The sequence below is a fragment of the Dicentrarchus labrax genome, unplaced genomic scaffold (genome assembly GCF_905237075.1).
Source record: "Dicentrarchus labrax unplaced genomic scaffold, dlabrax2021, whole genome shotgun sequence".
NCBI lineage: Eukaryota > Metazoa > Chordata > Actinopteri > Moronidae > Dicentrarchus > Dicentrarchus labrax.
In genome coordinates, this window is record NW_026136709.1 from 11,296,824 (window position 1) to 11,322,958 (window position 26,135).

The 26,135-nt window shown below is 40.6% G+C and overlaps 2 protein-coding genes across 4 annotated transcripts in view; one reads left to right on the forward strand and one right to left on the reverse strand.

Annotated features, from left to right (window-relative positions):
* pip4k2aa (phosphatidylinositol-5-phosphate 4-kinase, type II, alpha a) overlaps positions 1–17,787 on the forward strand; it is a 31,892-nt gene extending 14,105 nt beyond the window's left edge. The window contains exons 2-11 of one of the 3 annotated variants that reach the window (XM_051410517.1): positions 741–838; positions 998–1,094; positions 2,633–2,785; positions 3,398–3,544; positions 4,046–4,084; positions 8,676–8,792; positions 12,367–12,480; positions 12,709–12,949; positions 13,183–13,286; positions 13,396–17,787. In XM_051410517.1, the coding sequence (XP_051266477.1) occupies positions 741–838; positions 998–1,094; positions 2,633–2,785; positions 3,398–3,544; positions 4,046–4,084; positions 8,676–8,792; positions 12,367–12,480; positions 12,709–12,949; positions 13,183–13,286; positions 13,396–13,476 (1,191 nt within the window). In that variant the 3' untranslated portion in view covers positions 13,477–17,787. The remainder of the gene's footprint in view (positions 1–740; positions 839–997; positions 1,095–2,632; positions 2,786–3,397; positions 3,545–4,045; positions 4,085–8,675; positions 8,793–12,366; positions 12,481–12,708; positions 12,950–13,182; positions 13,287–13,395) is intronic. The other 2 variants (XM_051410518.1, XM_051410519.1) reach the window with 2 other exon arrangements.
* Positions 17,788–20,039: 2,252 nt separating this feature from the next.
* spag6 (sperm associated antigen 6) lies at positions 20,040–25,924 on the reverse strand. Its single transcript, XM_051410516.1, has 11 exons — positions 25,461–25,924; positions 25,286–25,381; positions 25,040–25,206; positions 23,641–23,824; positions 23,321–23,526; positions 22,231–22,404; positions 21,965–22,117; positions 21,629–21,820; positions 21,106–21,222; positions 20,828–20,973; positions 20,040–20,318 (listed from the first exon to the last, which is right to left on the reverse strand). The coding sequence occupies exons 1-11, from the start codon at positions 25,483–25,485 to the stop codon at positions 20,255–20,257; spliced, it is 1,524 nt and encodes a 507-aa protein (XP_051266476.1). The 5' UTR covers positions 25,486–25,924; the 3' UTR covers positions 20,040–20,254.
* Positions 25,925–26,135: the final 211 nt, after the last annotated feature.

A 26,135-nucleotide genomic window follows, 5' to 3' on the forward strand; every position in this document is an offset into this window, starting at 1 on the left:
TTTCCCCTACAGCTGTCCTTCAACCCTAGGCTACAGCATCCTGAAAATCTAATCTGTAAACTGCTCACATCCCCAGGTGTTCTGTGCCAAAGATTGGTATTGATTTATGTTTGCGGCCAGAACTCTTGGCCTGAATCATAAATTAGCCCTAATAACGTGTCATCAGGCTGCTTTGATTGGGAGGATAAACCGCTTACGGTGAAAGTACATCACGGTTCCTATTATGGCTGCTTTTTTGTTTTGTTCTGCAGCAAACCATGTCTTACTCCGTTATCTGAGATGATTAATTGGAAAAACTGCCATTCATTATTATGACAGCACATGGTTAAATATCTGCAGAATTTCTGTGTTGGCATTTTTCCATAGTTTGCATAGTAACATGTTATAATAAATATGTAAAGAAAACAGTAATGGTTGCAAAGCTCCACTACCAGGCATGCATACAATGAAGTAAATGTGCTTTTTCCACTTCAGGCTTAGCCACTGCATTTACAGGGGGTTCCTTCAGTGTTGATCCCACTGATGACCACATTATGTTTATCAGTGGTGATGATTGATGATCTTTGTATAGATGTTGCCTATATCCCCTCTGTGAAACACTAATCATCCCCCCCAGTATTTCAAGGCTTTTAGACTCCTAATTTCTCGCATTTCTACTGTGACATGTGATTTCATTGACTTTTATGTGTTCTTAGATACATCACTGATCTCCCCTTTCCTATGTTTTTTTCCCTGCACAGATAAATGAGTTAAGCCATGTTCAGATTCCCATCATGCTCATGCCAGATGACTTCAAGGCCTATTCTAAGATCAAAGTGGACAACCACCTCTTCAACAAGTATGTTCTTTTGTTTCCTTTTTTTTTTTTATTTCACAAAATTGTGATACTGTAAAATATGTTTTTTGTTTTTTTTTTCCAAAATTGTTTAAACTATGTCACTTGTGTTTGCTGATGTTATTTTTTTATTTATTTATTTATTTTCTTGTATACACACAGGGAGAACATGCCCAGCCATTTCAAGTTCAAGGAATACTGCCCTCTGGTGTTTCGAAACCTCAGAGAGAGGTTTGGCATTGATGATCAGGATTTCTTGGTATGGAAAGCCTAGCAACATTACTACCATTTCTGATTCAAATATCTAGTTTCTTCTGTCATCTCTGTATTACTAGATTAGTGTCAATTGCCACGTAAGAGTGCCGGTTCCCATAGATAGTTGCACTTCTGGACTAAATTTTTAACTTAACTAGTCGCTCTATTGCGCTTTTTCCTTTCCCTCTTTTGTTTCAGCCAACTCCTTGTCTTCCTTTACTTTCTACTGTTCCATAGTAAATCCCCATTCCCAGTCCAGGCAATGAGTTGGCAGTATTTGGAGGTCGTTGTGTCCCAGCTCAGTGCAGCTGTCCTTCTCACATGTTTACATTACGGTTCGGCTGGCTGCAGTGAGTGGGCAGTTGGGGGTGTTAAGACACTGGCCAGTGTGAAAGAATGTTGTGACATTCTCAACATTAAACTACTTTCATACACGAGGCACTAGTGACTTGGTCAAAAAGGTTTATTGGTTTGTATTTATTTTGGCCCTAAAACCAGCCTGTTGGCATTATATCTAATTATATTGGTAATATTCCTCATTACAGCCAATGGGTACCAGCAGCTGCAGGCCTTCTCTTTTGATGGCATGCAGCAGTATTAGTTTTAATGAGCAATGCTAGCAGCATTAAATTAAGTTTTGGGAGGGTAACTGAAGTGCAAACAGATTAACCTCTTTCCCCACATTATGATAAATGCATGGTGGAGAAACTGACTAACTAAAACAAAAACATTAGGATATTACTTTGAAAGCTTTTCATCTATGCCAGCCTCAGGCCAAGGGCCTCTTAAACATTTTCAGGCTGTGACACAAACCACTTCAATGTTACACCAGGACCTCGATTGTAAGTAGGCCTTTAAGTGTCCATGCTTTTTAGGACCCTCTAGAAACAAGACTGCAACCAATTTTAGGTCTAAACACAAAAAAGAAATGCTGCTTAACAGTTGTTTCAGGTTGCACCTTAAAGCTTAGTCCTCACTTTGCAATACAAGCAATAGATGCTGTGACTTGGAAGAGGAGAGGGGGAACTGAGGGCAGAGGACATGATGAATTCTTAGGGAATGAGGCATTGAGCCAGGGGTGTTGGATCATGTTACTTTTGAGCTCCAAAGTCTGGGCAGCAGCTGTTTGTGTCTGTGTGTAGGTTTGGACAGGCAGCGAGCGTAAGGGTCAGAACCCCACATGTTTAGACTGGAGAGTGGGACAAGGAGTTAGATGCAGGACATGCTGTAATGTGGGATCTATTCAAATACACTAGAAGAGTAGCTATTTCAGCTGTTGCAACCAACAGAAAATATTTAGTTTGACCACTGGCTATGTAAATGTTAACCTGGATTCTGACTGATATTAAACATTTTAAACACTTCAAAAAAGTGTAGTGTAGACCATTCAACAAAGTAAAATACAAGTAATAACTACATCATCTTGGTTCTCTGAAGGAAGTAAAAATAATGCACATGCAAGCTGAGCATATCTGTAGTGTGTATATCCTGATAGACGTGATAACTGTGTGTCCTTTCTGTCTTTGCTCTGTTTGTTTGCAGAACTCACTGACACGCAGTGCTCCCTTGAACAGTGAGGCCCAGGGACGGAGCGGGGCCCGCTTCCATACCTCTTACGACAAACGCTACGTCATCAAGACCATCAGCAGCGAGGATGTGGCTGAGATGCATAACATTCTAAAGAAATATCATCAGGTGATAAAAGGCTACCTTACATTAGTATATATAAATGCAAGCCTTGAGTCTTCCATTAGATAGGCTTATTGCATCTTTAGTAGACCTCAGAAACTGAATTTTGACTACTAAAACCCTTTACTGAAACAAATACCACTCTTGGGGGCCATAGGACTTAAGAGACACAGTATTTCTATCTCATTCTCTCAAAGAGGCAATTTTGATATTCATCTGTACCCCTTTTGTCTGCCTGCATTACAAACTGACACACCAGCATACAGAACACAAGTCAAGCGCTTTTCGACCGATGCCATAGTGCCGACATTAATGATCATTTTACAACTTTTGCTCTACCCGTTGATTGGTTAATAAATGTCCAAAAGTGTCAGGGCTCATACTCATACGATTTCCCAGGACAGCTGTTGCAGTAGGTTAGAGCCCATAGAACCCTCTTTGTCTATTTATCACCTTGCAGTTGAACACAAAGTGGCACTAAATCATAAAGGGATCATTCTGCGTTTTATACACTTTCCTTTCTCCATTTCTCATTTTCTCTCTTCTAACAGAGACAGTAAGCATACATTGTGCCTATGAAAGGGCCATAAATTGATATTCCTCGCTCTCTTTTGGTAGTTCATCGTGGAGTGCCATGGCAACACGCTGCTACCTCAGTTTCTGGGGATGTACCGGCTCACCGTGGATGGAGATGAGACCTACATGATTGTTACACGCAATGTCTTCTCTCACCGCCTTTCTGTCTACAAAAAATATGATCTCAAGGTAAGGGGGGAGAACAGATCAAGAAAAAAAAAAGCAAAGAAAGGAAAATGGAGCAGATAGGGCATGAATATTAGAAGAAATAACGTCAATATAACCATCAGTTGCACTACACCAATTACTTGTTGCCACTCATTCAAGGACTCAAAATACTCAGGGACTTGTTGTCACTGATTGTTTGAGCTTTTGAACCTGTTTGTTGTTCAAATAAGTTATAAAAGCTCATGTACAAGTCAAACATCTAGTTTTTCAAATAAGGTTTGGTTGTACAGGCATTATCCGTTGGGTAGTTAGTAACTTCTAAACAGTCTCAGAACAGAGGGAAGCCAATTTAAGCTGTTTTAAGCCATTGTGCCTTTGCCTGCCTAATTGGGTGTGCTTCTGTGTTCAAACATACACAAGGGTAATGAGTATCTGCAGCAATGAATGTAAGTAGGTTGGTGAGGGAAAGACTTCCAGTAACAACTGAGTTATGGAAAGTAATTTCCTTTCTTTTGTTTCTAGGGTTCCACTGTGGCAAGAGAGGCCAGCGACAAGGAGAAGGTACAGTCCTCTGTTGTGAGCCAGGATCCACTGTTATACATACCCACACAAGTTTAGGCTTCAGCACAGGCAGAACCTCTGAACCTTTACTGTATGCTTTAAAGAAATAATAATAATAATAACAATTTAAAAGCAAAGTAAACAAATGTATCAAGCTAGCATAACAATGGTTAGTCAATTTACAAACAGATCAAAAGAAACAAGACGATTCACATCACCAGCATGTTTTCAAAGCATCTGTGGAATATTTTCGTCCCTCGTCTGTCTCTCAGAAATAATGCGCTGTCAAGTATTTCAATCCACACTGACACCACATTGATGTCGATACGCAAACCACTTTTTAAATCTCCAAGTCTTTTTCTTGTGCACTTAGTTAAACAGTCTCCCACTTTCTATATGTTGTGGAGGGAATAAAACAAGTGAATCAGTAAACATAAATGGGGACATTTTCTGGTATTACCTTTCAGGTAGTTTGCTCTATTTAAACTATTTTTGTCCATTGGATGTGCCGCTGTCCTTTCAGCACATCATGAGGTACATTGCTGAAACGGACAGCCAGTTCTGAGGACGGTGTAAGTCGGAGCCAGTGTGGATTGAACAGATGGACACATACCACTTGCGCACCACCAATGTCTTGATTCTGGTGTCATTTTTGTGAAAAGAACAAAGGCAATTGAAACGTGTTCAGAAACTTTTTTTTTTTTTTTTTTTTTACAAATACACTAAATATGAAACTTAGAATTGTCTATTTTTCAACTAATTTAACCGCTGATGTCATCTACTGAAAATGAGTCAGTTATTCTAATTGAACTCCATGCCCATTAAAAGCCATGTGGACATTTATAGAACAAGAGAGAACCAACTGTGTTTCCAGTGGTTTCAATAACCAACACAGCTTCAAACAATTCCAGGCTTACTGTCATCACCCAAATGACCCAACAAACACAACTTTGGTGTCAGCTTTTGTTACCCCCTTGGGTGGGGATGACAGTAGCAAATATCCATCTCCTTCAGTTAGCACCTACTTCATCACCACATTCCCTTTCTAGCCCCTGCACGCAATTTGTGTGTCTTTAATTTGCTTCATCCCCTCTAACCTTGCTTCTGCTGTTCCATTAGTTCCCCTGCTTGCTGTCTGTGTGTGGAAGATTGAAGGTTGTGTGTGTTTGTGTGTGTGCGTCTGGGTTCGTGTTGGGTTTAGAGTTTTATTCAATCAGATGTCTCATGATTTAGTCCTGTGTGTGTGATGTGTTTTGTATGTAGCTGTGTATCTGACAAGGCGGCGTTTGTGTTTGTGTGTGACAGTGAGAGAGAGAGTGAGAGAGAGAGTGAGAGAGAGAGTGAAGAGAGAGAGAGAGAGAGAGAGAGAGAGAGAGAGGGTATATATAAGATGGGGAGATTTTGTGTGATTGATTGTGATGATTGTGGGAGACTGGCTATTTTGAGTTTTTGGCTCTTGGCTGCCTGGACAGAGTCACTTGTCACTAATTAATTGTGTCACTGAAATTACAAAGGACCTGATGGTTCACTGTGCTACCTGTTTAAATTTTATTAGTGAACAGTTAGAAAGGATATTTTACCAGATATAAAGAATTAGTTTTTTATATATAAAAGGCTTTGACCTTTTGTGTGATGGAAGTTGCTGACACTGTCCTTGAACACTGTGACTTTGGAGTACTGTTCATTTGACCTGTCAGCTCAGCAATATTGGAAGGGGACAGTGATTTTTTTTTTTTTTTTTTTTTTCATTGCATGTCTCCACATGTTGCTCTGCACAGCTATGTCTGACCATGAAACAGGATAGGTTTTTTTTTTATATGAGAGTGTCACAGTTTCAAACCAGAGGGGTTTGAACTTTCCACCAGGTTTTTACAGGGGCTTAATTGTGGGGCACCATTCAGTGAGGCATGAAAGACTTGAGGGAATCCCTGAACTAAATATAGCCCACTGTAAATGGAAGAAGAAACAAAACGTTATTGGGGTTAAAGTGAGGGGTTAAAGTGAATGGAAAACAAAGCAGCTACATTAGCCTACTGTATGACCTTTTTTCATCTGCAGCTCAGCTGTGTGTGAAACACCATTTACAGTCTAGCAATAGAAATTAAGAAGCGTCATCGTTTTTACCAAGCTAACATGAATGAAGGCAACACTTACTACCACTGACTCTTAACTCACAAATGATGACAAGTGATTGCTGTGTGAATCCTGTGGTTGTTTTACCTTTCAGTGACATGCCACTAATACAGTAAGCATTATACAGTAATTGCCACCACAGGTGAAGCCATTCACTGCTTATTCTCTGTATGTTATCACACGCAACTAAGGAGCACAAGGCTGCATCCACACTACTACAATCAACGTCCAGACAAGCATTTTAGGACCATTTCAGAAATGATCTTTTTCCATGAAAACTCATATCACAAGACCATTCAGGGACAGCATGCGGTGTAAACAGGAAGCAGGACATAAAATCCTCTCGGATAATGCTGATTTTATTAAAACATTATCCATTGCATTGTGTATTTGTGCCTTTTTCCATCACTGTATTACATTGTACAGTCTTTTTGTGTCTTTTAAATATAGACAATATAATATATATGGGCTAATCAAAGCTATCATATCTTGGTAAACTGTTAAACTGACACATCAAAACAAATCCGTTATTGACAACAGCGTCCATGAAACAGTACTTGTACTGGTACTACTCCTTCCACCACACAACAGCTGCTTGTAGAGACAACAAAGTCAGCAACGCCTGTAATTCGTTATCCATGTTGAATTAACCACTGGTTCTCGAGGCATGAGCTGCTGATGCCGTGTGACAGGGTTGTGAGTAATCAGGGAATGACATGTTATGAATGATAAAACCCAGTCAGTCATTGTATCCAAAAGTTTAATCTTCTGCTCGTTGAGATTATGTGAGTAAAGTGGATGCTAGGTGAAAGCATAGCAAAACATATGTTTTTAAACGAAAATGTAGTAGTGTGGATATAGCCTAAGGCTCCAGACATCAAATACAAGAGTCTGACAAGAGACATGCTGGTTTCTCCACATGAAACACCTTTGTACATACCATTACAAGTGCTCGGTGGCTATGAATACTTTTGTGTACTTTTTGTATTCTTTTGTTGTTAAAGTCCAGTGTGTGACCACTAGACTAACACTAGTCCCACTAGTGTGAAAACACCAACTGCAGTTGGCCAGTGAAAGGAGATTAAGAGGGAAAACCATGTGTTTTGTTAAGAAGGTACTGTGTGTGTGTGTGTGTGTAAAACATAATAATAATAATAATAATTGCTTCATACACACAAACAACAAGCACGGCAAGGTTCTCTACTGAATGCATGACCGTCTCCCTTTCATGCATGCGTCTGCATGGTATATAATGTTTTTCTGCATCTTTTTTGAAGTTACATTATTTCTAACACATTCCGATGTGTATGAACACCAGCCCCATTCTGTTGCACATTGTGGACATGTTCTGTTCTACCCACATATGACATGTATTTTTCTTTTCATAAAATAAAATTTGCGGTTCTTGTAGTTGCTGTCTTAGATTTTTGACAAACAGCAGCAATTGGCTTGCATTTTACAAAGCAGATGAAACCATACTAGTTACTTTATTTTACTTTACTTCACTTGTGGTTAACCTCATAAAACCTGTCCATGGCCCATTTAGGACACTGACCAACAACACTGGTGGAGGGAATTTGTGCGATTGCAGTGTTTGTTGTATGTTACCTGGAAAATATAGAGGTGGTATTTGTATGTTATTAGATAGCTACTGGCCCTTGTGTTGTGGAATACCACCTGTCTCCACTAGGCTTTGCTCAGTAGGTATCTGCTACAGTTGTTATGTTGTTTTTTGTTTACTTTCCTCTTTCCTCACACCAGCACTGGCTGGTGTCTCTGGTGGGGGCACATGGCTTCAATGTGTCAGTATGACTGAGTGTGAACTGCCTTGATATTTTATTAGTAGTCCCCAGTAATTGTAAGCCCTTAGGAATAGTACCGCACCTGAATAGATGCTTGGAAGAATACAGATTTATAGAATCCAAATTAGTTTAGAGATGTTTCCTTGCTCTTTGTAGTTCCAACTCCTAGCCTCCTTAGAGTGGAGCTGCAAGGCTACTTCCTTTCTCTGCCAGCTGTTTATGACAGGAAATAGTCATAATATCAGTGCAGGCAAACCAGAGTCATGTCATGAATACTTAACTGTTAAATTTGAACATTTAGGAGTATTTTTTAGCGACAGATTAATGAGACCAGTCGCATGGAAATAGCATAACAGCAAAAATCTTTGCACTTATTCATATCGTCACTGGATTAACCTGTTGGACACTGATATACACTTACTTGACCCAGCCATTGTAAAGACATCTAAGTATTATAAACATCTAGACTGGTCACACCGATCTTTCGCGTTGATACCCTTTCCAACCCTCTACCAATTTGAAAAAAAACAATTGTGTTCTGTTACATTTTAAACACTATGCCTTTACTTCCAACTTCCTTCCTCCCTTCCTCTCCTCTCCTTTCTTCTCTCCTCTCCTCCACCCCTACCGTCCCTCCCTCGCTCCCCCTTTTCTAGCAGCCGCCCCAACCAGAGGATGTGCCCCCGCGGCCCAAATCTGGTAACGTTCAGCAAAGGCTGCAAACACTGCGGATTGCCACGCGCTTTTACTGCGCCATGAAACACGTAAGAGATGTAAGAGAACCAGGGCTCATATACCAGGCATGATCTATTAAACCAATCTTATTTTATTGTTATTTTTTTGTACGGCCGAGCATTTTCGTTTCCTCGTCTTCTCCAAGCTGATACACTGTTATTTCAAGGCCATATTTTGCATACTTTTCATCCATTTACAATCACCTTTTGCTCAACTTGTCAGCCAGTTCAGTTTGAGTTTCGCCAAACAGTTTGTTTTTGTTCCCACCATTCACTCAACGGCACCATGTATCTGAAACACTGGAGAGAAAGAAGTGGAAGAGTAAAGTGGTGGCATGAATGGGAAGGACACGCTGCGTGGTTAAAAAAAAAAAAAATCAGGAACCAGAGATGGGAAGAGAAAGTACATACTTGTTAAATTGCTGGAAAGATGATTTATTTCTGAGGGAGAACTTCCTTGCTTTGTTGGCATTTTTATTCCAAGTTAATGACTGAACTAACTAGCGAGTTACATAAAAACTGTACATGTTCTGCAGTAGAAATTGATAAGCAGACAACATTAACCAACCAGCGTACACTAACCACAACAGTGATAAAAACAGAACACACATATTTTGATTTGTCTTCTAAATCAGTGAAGAGGAAGAGTTAAAAGAGTGCAGATAATATTTCCTGGCTCTATGTCCAGCACCGCACTGCAGCCTTTGTTTCTTGAAAAAAAATTTGGCAGTGGGTGAGCAGGTGCCTTGGGACATTAGTTAATAGCTAGTCTAATAGATGAGTCAGGTTTGTTTGGTGTTTTTTTTTTTTTTAGGTGTTAATGCTGTATAATATGTACAGGTAATCTGATCCAAAGGCAATGTGACTCTGGTCAGTTTTATAATATCCAAAGACTTCTGTTTATTTTATGAGCAGTCAGTATTTTTGTGATGTTACCAGTGTCTCAGTTCTCTGTTTGGTTCTATTTCTGGGGGGACATTGCCTTCCAAATAATAGCCCAGCATATGACAGCTGTAATGGTTTTAGATATTCTGCTTCTAGTATAAAGGCAGCAATGGTTTGGTGATTAAAGGGAACATTTGACAAAACCCTTCAGGTGCCAACACTTTGAAGCACTTCTATTGTTTATGCTCAGCTCACATACTCCAACTGTTTTGTTTTCAAGAGTTCTCATACAAATCCAAACCGTTAATTATGCATAAGTGATATACACAACTTATACTGTGTCTGCACATATAATAATGCTAAATAAACACATGAAGTGCTTGATTCATGTTTACTTGCATGCGTTTGATAGGAACCAGCTGATTTGCTATTAACTGATAAAAGTATTGGATGACAACTCCGCATAATGTTTTAACAGTGGCAATGATAAAAGTCAGGCTTCATAATTTACAGACTGCATCACTGATGTGAAACGTGCTGGTGGGTGTAAATCTTGGCCATCAGTTGGAATATACTGGACACAGTGGTTCTAGCAACACCCCAGTGTTGGCAAACCACAAATCCTAAAAAAAAGGCGTAGCTTTGTCCTTCTGAGATGCCAAGACATTAATGTTGTCAAAGACTAAGATCCATTTTCCCAGCCAGCTGACGGGAGACCAAAAAGAAATGAGATTCATCTTTTAAGGTCGGTGAGAAATTCACCTGTCACACAGCTTTACAAGGCTCATCGACAACCCATTCATTCTTCCTGCCTCTAATATATCTTCCTGTTTTTTCTGCTTACTACCTCAATGTAGTGAACCACTCAGGAGTCAGACACATTTCATTGCAGCGATTGTAATTGAGAAAATCAATAACAGTCCAACTGATAGAATCCTATGCCTGACTGGGAGAAGGTATAAGACGTAATGAAGCGGTTAGAGAGACGGAGAATGTATGGCATGGAAATAAAATGCAGTTGAAAATGAAAGCGTAGACAGATGGATGAATGTTAGAGCTGGTGGGTCGGTTTAGGTGACGGGCCTGCAAAATGCTTTCAGGTGATGTTCACTCTTTGCAGTCAGCCTTGTGTTGCGTCCTCATTAACTTTTTATGTCGCATCTATATTCAGTCCAGCGAGTTGTACATTCCATATTTATTGCAAATTGGAGGTCTATGTCTGTGTATATAAATGTGCTCAAATGTTTTATTTTGTGATCTGTATTCCTGTCTTTATCTGTGTAACGGTCTAATCTGTATCTGTATGTATGTGTGTCAGTGTGCTGTCCAAGCTCATTCTAGTGCTACAAAGTGCTGTTGTGCTGCTGCTCTTCTCCTGCTGCCATAGAAACACTGTAGTAGCTAAACTGCTGCTGCTGCTGCCCTGTTACCACATTTCCTGCTCTCTTTTTCCTCAGTGACTCAGAACTAGGCCCTGTCCCTCCTCACATAACACCCCCTCCCCCTACAGGCTGCTGGCAGTTCTGCAGCAGCCTGATGAAGAAAATGAATCCCAGTAGATAGACACTTAAAAAAGGAAACTCCTTCAATCTGCTTCTAGGCTGAATAGTGGGAATCTGTCACAGAGATACAGTGTGCTGGCTTTACAGAGCTATAAAAAAAAAAGTATATTAGATGCAAACCACAGTCTGGTTTCCGAGAAGCATCTTAAATGAACGATTGTGTTCTCAGGGAGGGATTTACTCTATTATCGAACTGATAGGAACAGGATGCTTTTCAGAGACCAGCCCAGTGCCAACAATGACGTTTTATGGCTTTGAGCTGGATGTCCTTTTTTTTCATGACACAAAGTGTATGGATCTACAAGATGCATTTTATAAAGCTGTCCAACCTTCTGAGCAATGTGCCACAATAAATGCTGAGTGCCCTTTGTTTCGTGGTACTGAGAAGTGAATACGTTTCACTGTAAACAGTATGGAAAATACGTAAATTGATGCATCAGATGGATCTGTGCCCTGCTGTGAGCATGCTGCATGTACTGTTTTACGCAGTCAAATCACTTAGCTTGAAAAGAGGTCTGCCTTTGGTTTGGACAGACTGCCTGTACTTTGTTAGCCAACTCATTTTTACCGGAAGTACGTGTTGCATTTGGCTGAATCAGACTGACTTATCTAACAAACCACAGGTTCAAAGCCTCATTTATGTCAACAGGGTATTTCAACATGCAGGATCCTGTCAGGCAGATGTATTTAAACAGGCTGCATGACTAATTTTGAAGATTAGAATTAATCTTTGTCATCATGCATTTTGAAATACCCAGTAATTCTTATAGCTTAACAAGACCGCTATCTTTTAGTCCTGTGTGAAGACATGTACAGTATATTATTGTATTAATGTAAGTATTCTGGGGGAAATGGATGCAGAACACTGATGCTGGCATTACTGCTTTTAGTAAATCCTTGATTTGTAGTCAATGTTTGACCTTTTATGTCAAATATTTCAAACAATACTCATATATTCAAGAACTCTAACTTTGTGTGATTGGATTGATATTTATGTCAGCCCACTTACTCACCTTCTAAAACAAATATTGACACTTAATATGAGCAGCAGAATTCTGTCACATTTTTGCCCAGGTCTGCCGCCTACAGTATCATTCCTCTCAGGTCTAGTGTTGTGGTTTTGACTGTTGTTTATTTGGTCGCTAATCTCCAATGCTAATGGGCAGGCCAAGGAGTTGCCCACCTACAAGGACAATGACTTCATCAATGATGGGCAGAAGATCTACATTGACGGGGAGAACAAGAAAATGTTCCTGGAGAAGCTCAGGAAAGATGTGGAGGTACGTGTTTACAACGTGTGAAAACGTAGGCTTTCTGTTTACATATGACATAACCCCCCCCCAATGTCACCCATTTCAGTCTATATTAATACATTTTCTCTTTCTCTGGCTCCACTCTTTCAACTTGCCCCTCCTTTCTACTATTTCCCCTCCTTAAAAACATGACCTTCCCATCTCCTCTCTTGCTTTTATTTCCTCTACCGTGCTACCGTCTGGCTTCGTCCTTAGTTCCTGGCCCAACTCAAGCTCATGGACTACAGTCTGCTGGTGGGGATCCACGATGTGGAGCGAGCCGAGCAGGAAGACGTGGAGAGCGAGGACAACGAGGCCGAAGAGGAGGGTGAAAGCGATGGAGGGGGCATCGGAACGCCCCCCGACAGTCCCAGCAACACCCTGGACAGCAACAAGCCTCTGTCACCTGGGGAGTTTGATCCCGCCATTGATGTCTACGCCATCAAAAGCAATGAGAGTGAGTAGCCAAGTACATGTGTTTTTTAAGCTTATAATAATTGCCTTGTAATGTGAGGGTTGTATTTAACAGCTTAATAATAAAAACAGTACTGGGAGCCCCCCCTACTTGGCATTGTAGTTGTCAAATCTGCTGCTGTCAAATTTATCTTTAGGTAACAACCTGGTTTTGCAGAGGATAAAAAAAATAAATATGTAGATTCTCATTCAGGGTGCATTTGTTTCAAACAACAGCTGCTCCCAGGAAGGAGGTGTACTTCATGGCTGTCATAGACATCCTTCAGCATTACGATGCCAAGAAGAAAGCTGCCCACGCCGCCAAGACTGTCAAACATGGGGTATGTAGCTCCACACAGGAGCTATTGAAATGGTTCTGTCTAAAACAAACTATGACACTTTTTTTACATTCATGTGATGAATGACAGACGTTTGCGTGTCCCCCTACAGGCCGGAGCGGAGATCTCCACAGTGAACCCAGAGCAGTACTCCAAGAGGTTTTACGATTTCATCACCACTATCCTGTCATAGCCTCCAGGAACGACAGGGGGCACAGAGGCACATGGGAAAGGGAGGGCAAGTGGGGAGTAGAGAAGAGAAGGGACGGAGAGAAAAACCATCGAGAGGCTGAATTAATAAGGTGCTGTGATGGCTTTGTATCTCTCTCCCTCATCCATTCTCCTCATCCCTCCCTGTTTTACTCTCTCTTTTAGTGGGGTGCCACGCTCTGCAGCTAAAAAAAAAACCATCATTCGTTTACATTTAACCTCTCCTCTGTTGAGTTTTGTTCATGTGTTACTTTGGATGATAAGGGTGTTGAAAGCAAGTGTCCCAAGTCATACTTTTTTTTATATATATATAATTTGTTTTTGTCTGTATGGTTGTTTATGTGGGAATATGGCTTTTTTTTGGTATTGCCTCTAATACAACATCAAGCACCCTGGGTTTTTTTGGGGGGGTGTTTTATTTGTCTTTCCCTTATGATGTTTGGGGGGGTGGGGCGGGGGTGTGTATAGTATGAGCTCAAGGGGTTGCAGAGGTCAGATTGCGGCACATGGAGAAGGCTTAAGCAAGATGTAACAAGGAAGTTTAATGTTGAGCCTCGCCTAATGCAATTGCTTCATTTCAGGAAGTAGGAAGCAGTCTTCCAATAGGCCAACAGTCAGACCCCCCACCCAAATGCTATACAAGTACTCAGCCAAACAAATCTTCCTATTTGGGTTCCTCCATCACTCACCCATTCGATGCGTCCCCTTCCCGTTCCTTTGTGTATAGTTAATGAATTAAACTTCCAGGTTTTCCTCTTGCCACACGCTCAAACAAACACTTCTCATCAGTTGAGATGAGTTTACTTGTTGCAGTAAATTGTACCGCTTGTTACCAGCACTAGTTGCAACTCAGTGGTCGTCAGTGCATTGTTCCTTTTACTTTGTCGTGATGCACAGTGATTAAGAATGATTAAGGGAAGGATATGTACCTTTTTTTTTTTTAAATGAGAAGAGGAGTGATTCGAGCACACAGTGTTTTTTTACTTGCATTCACTCTGAATACGTTGGGCATTGTTACATAGGCCTGGTCTCTGTTCCTGTGGCTGGGAATGACCCAGAAGTCTTGTAGGGGTTTAGTGATAAAGAGTCACTCCTTCTTATATCTTCGTAAAGGGTGTCACATTGAAACATCAACAGCCCTTAACTTTCTGTTGCCATCAGCACCTTATGAGTAAAATCAAAAATGTTGCACTTTTATTTGTTATTAGAGGTTAGGAGCTCTTGTTCTGTTACATGCGCTGCAACAAAGAGGAAAAGGAACTTTGCTTTCTTAGAATTGAATCTTAAGAGGCCTGATCTCAAATCCCATCTCCTCCGCCATTCCTCACCTATGGGTACTTCTTACTGTAGGGATTGGTTGGGAAGAATTTACTGCAATATTAAGACAGGGAAAGTGATTGAGTTCTGTTTACAGGGCTTTCGTAAACTAACCTTTACAATCCTTTTTTTGAAATGCTCTGCGGTGTCGTGGTGGTGGGTTTTGGGACCAGGCAACAGTGTGACTGTGCTTGTGCGTTCAGGGCAGACAGAAGCCTGTTTACCTCCAGCATCGTACCAGCGCACACCCAGTGATGGCGAGCGATGTGTGTGTCAGTGTTCAAAAGTTGTAAAGGGGCGGGAAAAAGCAAGAGGAGGAGGGAGGTTGGGAAGAGTAGCTGCAGATGTAAAGACACGTGTTGTTAAGTCATTAACACCAACAGCGTCGTTCTCTTCTCTAACCTCAGCTGTGAGTCTGTTATTCGTTGTTGTTTGTGTTATTTTTGACATTTTTTATAGGTGGTTTATCTGTGTTTGAATTTGGCGGTTTTATGAATTGATGTGGTAATATTTTTTTGTTTCTGTTTGAGTTTTTTTTTGTATATTTTGCACAAGAGGAAAGGAACCAAATGTTACGAATATGATCCCAATTAGTTGATATGGTCTTAACAAGGGAAATGCAATATACTTGTATGTAAGTGAGAAAAGCTGTTGTGCGTGTGACGTTGTGTATCACATCTGGATAACCAACTAAAACAAGTAAAGTCGTCCTCCTTGACTATTTTAACCCATGCAAAAAGCTTCCATCACAATATGTTTGTTTAGATATCATAGATTATATTCACATTTATATTTTTACATTGGATTTTAGTCATTAAATATAGTTGTATGTAAAAAAAAAAAAAAAAGGAGCCACCCTTAGGAATGAATGATGGTGCTGTGGTAAATGAAGAATGATACTGCTTGAATTTATACAATGCTTACTATCGATGTACTTAAAAAAAGAAAAGTCATAAAAAAAAATTGCATGTCACAGGACTAAGTTTCCTTTTCCCTCTCTAGTCTGTGTTGTTGGCTGTTCAGGTTCTCTTTGTGTCCCTACACTTTAACCAGATTTGTGAGCTGTTCAGCGTAAAATAGTCCCTACCATGCTTTAAATAACTGTTTTTCATTGTATACACTGTGCAAAATGTGTGCCTTTATACTCCAAAATTATTTAATTTTATATTTTGTAATCTTTTTTTAAAACAAAGGTAAAAGGTTATTTTAATAATAGGGTGTTTACTTTGACATGCATTATTTCCAACTTTATTTTCAACCTTCTTCCACTCCGACCCCTCTGTATTTAGATCTGTTCATATTACTCAGTCAGTTAAACAAAACCATGCTAATGATTGTGTTTTAACCGACAGAAAGAAGTGAATAGCTGTCTTAAATTTGAAAATGGTGGATAGGTTTCAATTCTGTAAATTCAAATCCACCATCCTGATTATTCAGTGTGTACAGGCGTCCCTTTCCTCCTCCTCCAAGCGAGGCCGATGTTAATCCCTTGTTCATTCACGTTGGTCCTGCCTTTATAAAGAGTGTGCGTGCGTGTGTGGAAGTGCATCGTGGAACGTGCGTGTGTCGTGATTGTGTTTTGTCGTGCTAGTCCTCGCTAACTGATTGCTCCCCCCCCACCCCACCCAAACCTCAGGAGTCTGTCAGCGATCTTTCATCACATTTATTCACATACCACAGATGCAGTCACATTTCAGGAATGTGATTTTTTTTTTTTTTCCTTGAGTGTTTCTCCAAAATTTCACCTTCAATTCCTTTTCATTTCCAAAACAAGTTTATGTTCTCTTGCTTCCTTACCTCCATCTTTTTTGTGTAATCCAGATCACCTACGTGTTATCAGCTGATAGTTCATCCTGAGTCAGTGAATAGTTGATATTTCTGTGTTCTTTCACTATTAATGGGCTGTTTTGTTTCTATTGTCACATAGCTCATACTGTACATAGATTGTGTCCTAAAGAAAACGGAATGAGGGAACAAAATCGTCTTCTAGTCTGCTTTGCTCTGTTTGGCCCTGGAGGCTTCCCTGTAGTCAGACATAAGCAAGTAGAAAACAGATCAGTGCATGCTGGGAGAGTGAGTTCTCTTTTGCTTTGTTTTGGGGGATATTCACTCTGGATCTCACGTGTGAAAGGCGGTGACAATGCCAGACTTTAACAGATGCAAATTAATTAAAGACGATATTAACACACGCGCCCTGCTGCTGTACCGTAAAATGAATCCTTGCTTTTGTGACTTCTCTCATGAATGAGCTCCTTCACCCGTTAACCCCACCCACCGGTCAACCTGCTGCCACTGTTAACTTGCCAAAAGCATCTTTCAGCAGTCAGAACTACCCCACATGAGCTTGAAGAACATTGTGTATCATATAATGTGTTTGTTTGAACTGAATTTGTTTGTTTTTTAACGTGTACTGGGGAATTGGAGCGAAGTGTGCTGATATGTGAACTTATGTCCAAGGTTCTGGGAAACAGCCCCTGTGTTGATGTGGTTTAAGTGTTAAGGGGAATATTTGATTACAAATACAAATGACCGGAGGCCGGGCAAGATCTGCAGAGCTGGTAAAAAATGTCCTTTGGCTTTAAAGTATAAAATCAACAAAATCTTTTGTGGAGAAAAAAAAATAATTTTGGAAAGGATTTGAACCCTTTAAATTTGCATGTGGAAGTCAACACACACCGGGCCAGGAAAGGGTCCCCTCCTGCAGTTGAGCTTCGGTCTCACAACAGTCCTGAGTACTTTTAGACTACATCTAAAAGACTTACATTACTGTGTGTGTGTATGTGTGTGAGTGTGTGTTTGTTTATTGGTGTCTGACAATGGTTGGTGAGAGTTCCCTTTCAGTGGCAGAGAGGCCAAAATGTTGATGTATGTTTATTGTTCTTCACATTTAATGATGATGATGATAATAATAATAATACACTCCATTCCATAAGCGTTCACTCAAACCAATTAAAGCACTTGTTCTGCTTAACTCAAAGTCTACCTCTGATGTTTTTCCTTTGTTCTGAAATTCCGTGTCCCATATTTATTCCTTCGTTTTTAAATGTCTGTTGTACACTGATGTTTCTATGTTTAATGGCATGCGTCTCTCACTGGTGGAGAGGGGAAATAAATGCTCGGTTAACGAAAAGGAGCTTTGCGGGGTTTAAGCCTGATTTTAATTTTTCCAAAAACTATTATTCTTTTATCATTATTATTTTTATTTTTATTATTATTATTATTATTAACCTCGTGAATCAGTCTCATCTCCACTTAGTCCTCCGTTGCCTCTGATACAATCAAATACATCTCAATCCACATTTAAAGTAATAATTTGTTTAAATTTGGAAGAAAAACCTGAAAGATGAACGATAACGAAAAACGTTAAGGCGTTGAGAAAAAAAACGCTTCTTTCCTCTTTTTGCTGTATTTTTCTTTGTTTCTTGAATCGTCATAATGATAAAGCAATATCTCTAACTGCCTGTGTTTATGAGCTGGAGCAGATGTTCCCAGAGGGAGCCGCGCTTTTGACACACAACAAATGTGCCGTTGGAGACATTTCCATTTAGTTCCTGGATATAAATGAGCATAATGCCGCAAGCGCTTAAAATCGTTGCACTTTGCGTCATTTACACTTGAATTTATCACAACATATAAATAAGTAAATCAGAATTTAGCGCTTTAAACGGCACCGTGCTGCACTGTGTGTGCAGCCCGACTGTAGAGCTGAGCATGCTGGGAGCAGGGAGATGCTGTTTCTGTGAGTGAGTCAAACAAACACACAACTGACAGATAAAATCCAACAACCTGCTTATGGAAGAACAAGCTATTGTTACTCCGGTGTGCGTTTTTGTTGAAGAGGATAGACACCAAATAATAATAATAATATATCCTTTCTACTCGCTGAAGATCAAATGGAACAAATATAAATAATGTCAGAGTATATGGAAGCACAATAAAATGTAGCCTATTACATGCACACATCATTTTTTTTTAAATAAAAAGGTTTGTCGCAAAACTTTACCAGAAAACAGACCACGCCTTCATTAGTTCCTAATTATTCACATTTAAATTCAAATTTGGATGCCTAATTTTTATTTTACATTAGTGACTTCTTTTTTTAAAAATCATTATTATGCTTTACATTTATCACCCCGAGAGATGTCTGAACTATTGTAAATAACCTACAGTGAGTGTGTGCTATCGTCTGACCTATACAGTCTCTTTGGCTTTAGTTCTCTTTGCCATTTTCATTATATCATTTTACATATGATGTAATTTATACATCTAATGAAGGCTATTATTTCTTAATATTTAAAAAGAAAAAAAATTATATTCCAAAACCAGGTTCACACATTTTCATTCAACATGAATAAATTAGAATAAAAAAGATGTTCTTGGGTCCGCCGTTACACAAAAGGCAGTCTATTGCTTTGTAACGGGCTGTATAGCAAAATGCCAATGTTAGGCTATCCTACAGGCTGTACTAAGGAAATACGCAGGCGTCTTCTTTTTGATCCTATTTTTCCTTGTTTATACGTTAAATATAAAATATGCTCATTTTTATTATATTTATTTATATCCAATAAACTCGGCAGCTGTAGGCTATAACTTTATTCTTCCACATCAACTCAAAGTCTGCATTTATTCTTTTCTGAATAATATTAAAAAGGGAAGCAATCTAAGCCTGCTTCAAATCCCCAGAAAGAGATCATACACATCGCAGACCGGAGTCCTGTTGCTGTGTGGATGTAAAATCTGATTTCTGACAGGAGGAGGGGGAGAGGAGGGGGAGGAGGGGGAGGCGGCAGCTGCAGCAGCAACATGTTCAGATCTCCGCTGCGGTGAGAGGCGGAGGCTCATTTGCAGCGTCAGTACAATGTGGAGAACAAGCAGAGACAACCCAGCAGACAATAAACAAAGAGCGGCTCGCCATGTGCGCTGCAGCTGCCCCACACACACACACACACACACCCACACCCACACACACACACATACACACACACAGTGGAGCTGCAGTGGTGAGTCACAGCCGCCAGGAGGCAGTCTGACCCCTGCAAACCACAGCAGAGATGGAGCTGGAGATTCAGTATCACAGATATATAGAGTAGCTTATTCTCTGTAATGAAAAATGAAGGTGTGTAAGAGCTGCTCTTTAGGTTCAAATCTACGTGTCAGTGAGCATCCAGCCTACTGAAGGGTCTTTGAGCTGACTGTGACCTCTGACCTCTCTGTAGTGGGCACTTTAGGAATAGTTTATTCTATCTTTATTTTATCTTTAGGGTCTCTTACACAGCATATAGTGATACTATTGGAATATATGGTCCTAATACAGAATACAATGTATATAACACGATATAGAAAATGGAAAACTTTTTTCTGGTTTAAACAGCTTCAGTTTACTGTGAAGGCACATGCACGGTACATCCTCATGTTAACATTTCAGCAGGATGTGTGAGCTGATGTCAGGCCGGCTGGTAGTTCTCCAACCGCTCCAGCAAGACCTCCGAGTAGCCAGGCGAGTAGTACCTGAAACCACACACACACACACACACACACACACAGACATACGCACACACACACACACACACACACACACACACACACACTCAATGTGTTTTTTACTGAAGGATATTTTGTGCTTTTTACCATTATTATACAGCCAGGAATTTTCTTTTTACAAACAGTTTAACATATTTAATTGTATTTGCTGAGTTAATTCTTATTAAACCTTGATTGTAATTATGCAGTGTTCCTTTTACTGGAATTTATTTAGGCTTAATTTATTGTTAAAGCACTGTGTCTGAAAAAACGTGTGAAAAAAATGCAAAAAGAAATAAGAACGTATGATTGTTATAGGACAGGTTTTAGCTGACAGTGATAGGAAAGATGGTGGAGAGAAAGGACATAGTACTAGTACTTGTGCGAGTCACCACACAGCTCTGAAATTACTACTGTCTATATGGTCATGTGATCTAATCAGTCACTGCTAGATTACTGTTTTCGTTTATGTGTGTGTAGTGGGGGGTGTACCACACCTGACTATCTCTTCAGGGAAACAGCTGTTGATAGCGTTGATGTGCTCCTGAAGAAGGGAACCCGGCTCAGCCTCGATCTCTTGCAGTTTCTTCAGCCCCCCGCTGGTCACAAACAGACGGCGAGCCTTGCTATCATGAGGTAGAACCTTTGATAGGAGGAATGACAGGGTGTGTATTACAGATAGAAAACATGAATCACTAAAACCTAAAAAAAAACCTGACATTTATATTATAAAAATGCAGATTCAGGTTGGGATTCTGGCCTTAAGCTCACTCACCTTGCTGAACTGGCAGACTACATGTTTGAGGATGTTGCTTGGAACATCGTAGAGGAGGGGCTCCAGACCTGGCAGGTAGGTGCACTTCTGCAGGACACTCTTCAGAGCCTTCTTACTCTGAAGAGAACAGGAAGAATTAAACATACTGCACATATAAATCACATAAACCTTTTCCCTTCCTTTAAGCTGTGTTGCCCTTTACTTTGGCCGTTGATACCAGCTGACCTGTGACAGGAAATCTCACCATATATGACTTAAAAAAAGAGCTTTGTCCTCTTTCAGTGCTCACTAAGAATCCATCAAAGTTCAATTACCATTATCAGTTATTTGTCCCTCACTGTAAGTGTAAGCTGACAAAATATTAACAAGCTACTATAACATTTTAATTAAACTACTACAAGTGGTTATTAGCCAAGAACTAAATCTTCCTGTTTCTAAGAGGTTAAACATGAGCAAACGGTGTTTCCACTCTGCTTAATACACAGTCCCAGTGCCCATCAACCTGCAGAGCAGCAGCTCTTACTTTGGCCTGCAGGTCCTCTGAGCTGTTGGCATCCATGTACAGTTCCAGCAGTTTGGGCAGCAGGTGAGCTGTGGCCACTGCCTTGGCGTGCTCAGGGGTGTGGTGACCTATCTGGCCAATAGACCAGGCTGTGGCCGCCTTGATGTGATGTTCAGACTCCTCGGACAGACACAGGGCCAGCTGGGGCACCCCCTGCAGGACAGGAGGACACACAGCACAGCAAGACTGTCAGTCCAGTCAATATGACCTACATGCTGGACCTGAAGGGATGTGTCGGGTGTAGCTGTCACACACTGAAGGGGAAGTCAGAGGAGAGATTAACAACCACACACACACCTTGGAGAGAATGACCGCCATGGCTAGGTTCTCACTGTGAGCTGCCACATATCCCAGCATCATGATGGCCGGCAACCGCAGGTTTCCACGGCAATTGCCCAGATAGTCGATCACTGCGGCCATGCCACCACAATTCACGATCACCTGGGACAGCTGGAAAAACATACACACACACACACACACACACACACACATACACACACATATTACTTTGCGTCCGGCCACACATACGTTTTGCCTTACAAGTGTGTGAGTGTGTGCAGTACCTCTGGTGTGTGTTTCACCACCTCCCTCATCAGGGTGGTGACATTCTTCCGGACATACTCATCTGGATCTCTGAGGCAGGCCACTGCTGCAGGGAAGATCTCGGCCTCTATCACCATCTCTGCCAGGCTGACCGAGTGCTTACTGATCTGACTGAGGGCTGAGAACACCTGTCTCTGGATGGAAACATGTCGGAATAATTCACATTGTCGTAAATTCAATTAAAGCTGCATGACACTGATCTTATATGTTACTACACTACATCCTGCATGCATAAAATAAATCTACTGTGGAATTCTTGAAGTTACTAAATCTGTCTGCAGTTGATGTTAATATTCAACATTTAGACTTTTAATCGAAAGATTTCTATCTTGGAATTCTTTCAACTTTCTGTATGAATTAAAACTATTTCACCATCTTGGCATGTTTTATAACACTGATAATCTATGTTTACTCAAAAATTAAACAGATTTTCTACAATGGCTATTTTTACTCCATGCATGAAATCATTTTTGAAAATTATAAAATGAAGAGTGTTTCGTATTCGTGACAAAGAATATTATCAACTCCGTATCTTCAATAAAAATGTTTGAGAAAATGTTTCAAATCACTTAAATTAATTCATACAGAGGACAATTACATAGAGAAAGAACAATAACATGGAATAGAGCCCAACAGAAACTGTAATGGATACAAATATTTAGACAGTATGTCTTTTGAGTACATTTTTTAAAAAGTAACATTTTCACAAATCTGCTGTACAGGGGTCTTTTATAATTGAATGATATTGAGTGGGGAAAAACATTTATTTTGTTATGATGAAAAACAGCCTTAAGCTTCAATAATCAAAAATGGAGGGCACTTTGGTCACATGAATATTTAGCATGCATGTCTCAGGTATTGATTATATTTACCTTATATGACAAGGGTTGTTATAAGGTTTGTAAACATTTTACAAAGAAAGGAAAATAATTTAGATTATCAGTAAAACTAATTCCATAAAAACATCCAGTGAGAAATGTAGTTTCTTTCATTCATGCCGTCATACAGGGTCCGCTGAGCTAAACCAGCAGCTGTTCAAGTGAGACCTACCTTGAGTTTGGCGTCTGGATTGAGGATCATCTGTGCCAGATGTGCGATGGCACCACAGTCCACCACAGTCTGGGCCAGCTCTGGTGTGTGTTTGGAGATGTCGCTGAGGGTGGAAGCTGCGATGCGTTTCAGGGCCATCTCAGGTTCCAACAGACACAACACCAGCAGGGGAACAGCACCCGCATCCACAACCGACTGAGACAACACTGCACGGTGATGGGAAAACAAAACAAACACAGAAAGGTCAAGGCGGTAAATATGTGTGCAGAAAAAGGCAGAGGGAAATCAGAAATCTGAGCATGTTAGTGTGTCTTCCTTACATGCGTTGTGTCGTGCGATGAAGCCTAGAGCCCAGGCGGCTGCCTCCTTCACCCCGGGGTCAAACTCCTCCAGGCAGAGGACCAGAGCGTCAACTCCCCCGCAGGCCACCACGGCCTGGGACAGCTCGGGGGAGTGTTTGGCAACCGCACGCAGCACAAACGCTGCTGCCTTTTTATAGAACCTCTGTGTGCAAACACACATCAACTGTCACAGTCCAAACTGAGCATTAAAACAACATTAGACATTCATTAGGACTGAGATACTACAGTTCCATGATTTAATGACAAACCCCTGTGTAAAGCAATAAGATTAGATTTTTTTGTTTGGATTTAACCAATTAATCATTTAAAATCTCATGTAGCTATCCTTTTTACCCCGGTACTGTTTAAAGCTCATGTTTTGTTGTCTTAAATCCCTCAATTCTGTATGTGTAACAATAAGAATTGCAAAATCAACCAATTCTACCTTCAAATATTTTTCTTTTTACCCAATAACCCTGATCAACAGTAAGGTATTTCACGTTTTTACACTTTCACATTTGAGTGAGGTGACAAAATATCCAAATGATAATTAAACCTTATTATTACACCAAATTAGGACAGATTTTATATGTTTTTATATGCCATTGTACTCAGGTACTGCACAGTTTACATGAAGAAACAGTTTTTAATTAAATATCTACTCTTTTTGTCAAAAACATAATTCACAAGCAGTGGAATATATGTTATAACTTATTTAATTTGTGTTTTGGCTCAGTTAAACTGCAGAGAAGTCTAATGGTCAAAATCGTGGCTATAAGCAGTTCTGATAACATTTGTAAAGTCATGAGGCATTATGTTAACAAAGCAATGTTAAGTATGTTTTTTGAGCTGTTAAAAATGGGGTCTATATGATCCTAAACAGACCATTGCGGTGCATCAGCCCGCCTTTTAAAGCTGCAAACCCACGTCCAACATTGTGGTGTTTTTCTACAGGTTTAAATGGAGATTTTTGGCAAACACTGAATATTTGACATAAAATGTTTAAACATGTAAACTGGATAGTGTCCAACTTTCAGTTTATTTATGAGACCACAATGTCCCATTAATGACATGAACTAAACCATGTCTCCCTCCAGTCTGAGCCTCTCAGTGGGCTGAGAGAGAAAACAAAGGCCTGGTTGCTCTCATAGTAAAGGGCTCTTAGGTTTTGAAGTAGCCCCCAGGCGAACTGCCAGGTTAGCCCAAAACACACTCTCACATTCAGGGGACTGACCCTGGGGTCCTGCAGGGTCTCTGGCTGTGTCTTTTCTTTCCCTCCCTCAAACACAAACACACACACACACACACATATATATATACACACACATACACCAGTATAAAACTAGCTCTCATACGACCAAAAGGATGAGATACTGACATTCTGCGAGGCCAGAGAGTGGACCAGCTGGGGCAGGATGTCTTCCTTCACCACGGCCTCGGCCAGGTCATCGCTGTGGTCTGCCAGGCGGCCAAGAGCCAGAGCTGCCGTCTGCTGGATGCTGGGGACCACATCCAACATCAGGGGGCGCAGCATGGACATTACACCTGCAGAGAGGAGAGGGAGGGGGGAGTAAATACTTGGAGTAGCAGCTCAGGGGAACATTTTATCATCTTGTTTTCTTACCAGCATTTTGAAGCATCTCTATGTTTTGGGGTCTGGATGCTAAATCAGCGACAGTTTGCACAAACTGCATCCTTGATTTCTGATACTGCTCAAAAACTGCAAAGACAGACAGAAAGACAGTTTGACTCCTGGCTGAATCTTCCTTTAATGAATGTAAACAGCTCACTAGTCTCACCTTGAATGATGTGTCGTTGACTCATTGTCACTCGGATGGAAGAATGCCTCCTCTTAGAGATGAAATGCGCTTTATCTCCCCACAAAACACACCGATACGATCACAGCGTCGTCTCCTGGCCGTCTCCAGGTTCGGGTATAGGTAGTGTTGTTGTTGTTATGTGTTGCCGTGGAAACAAGACAGGAAACAGAATTTGTGCTGCCGAAGATCGTCTACTGCCAAGATGAATCACTCGCACCTCGCGAAGAGCTTTTTTTATGTTTCCCGGAAATACGCCGAGGATGGGAGGTCTGTGCCGCTTCCTCGTTTTTCGGTTCCCGCGAAAAGACAACCGCAGACATGTTGTAGGCTTTTCAACAACAGCGTCGATTCAAAGGAAAACACAACCGCGAAATGGACGCGGCCATTGGCTGAGAGAGTAAACAAGGTTTTAGCTGACAGTCTGCGGGTTGAACCTGCTCAACACTGCAGAATGAAAGAGGGTTTTTTTTTTTCTTTCTTTTACTTTTGCTTCCCTCGGCTGCTCAAGTGTGTCCTCACATGACCTGCATGGGAAGTTCCACTTTCATAATGTGTCAAAAAGAAGAGCAATAAACATTATTAGTATCATGGTGCTTATATCGTCTCTGTTGGTATTGTTTTATATTTGTGTCGCCGCTGCAAAGGAAGAAGAAA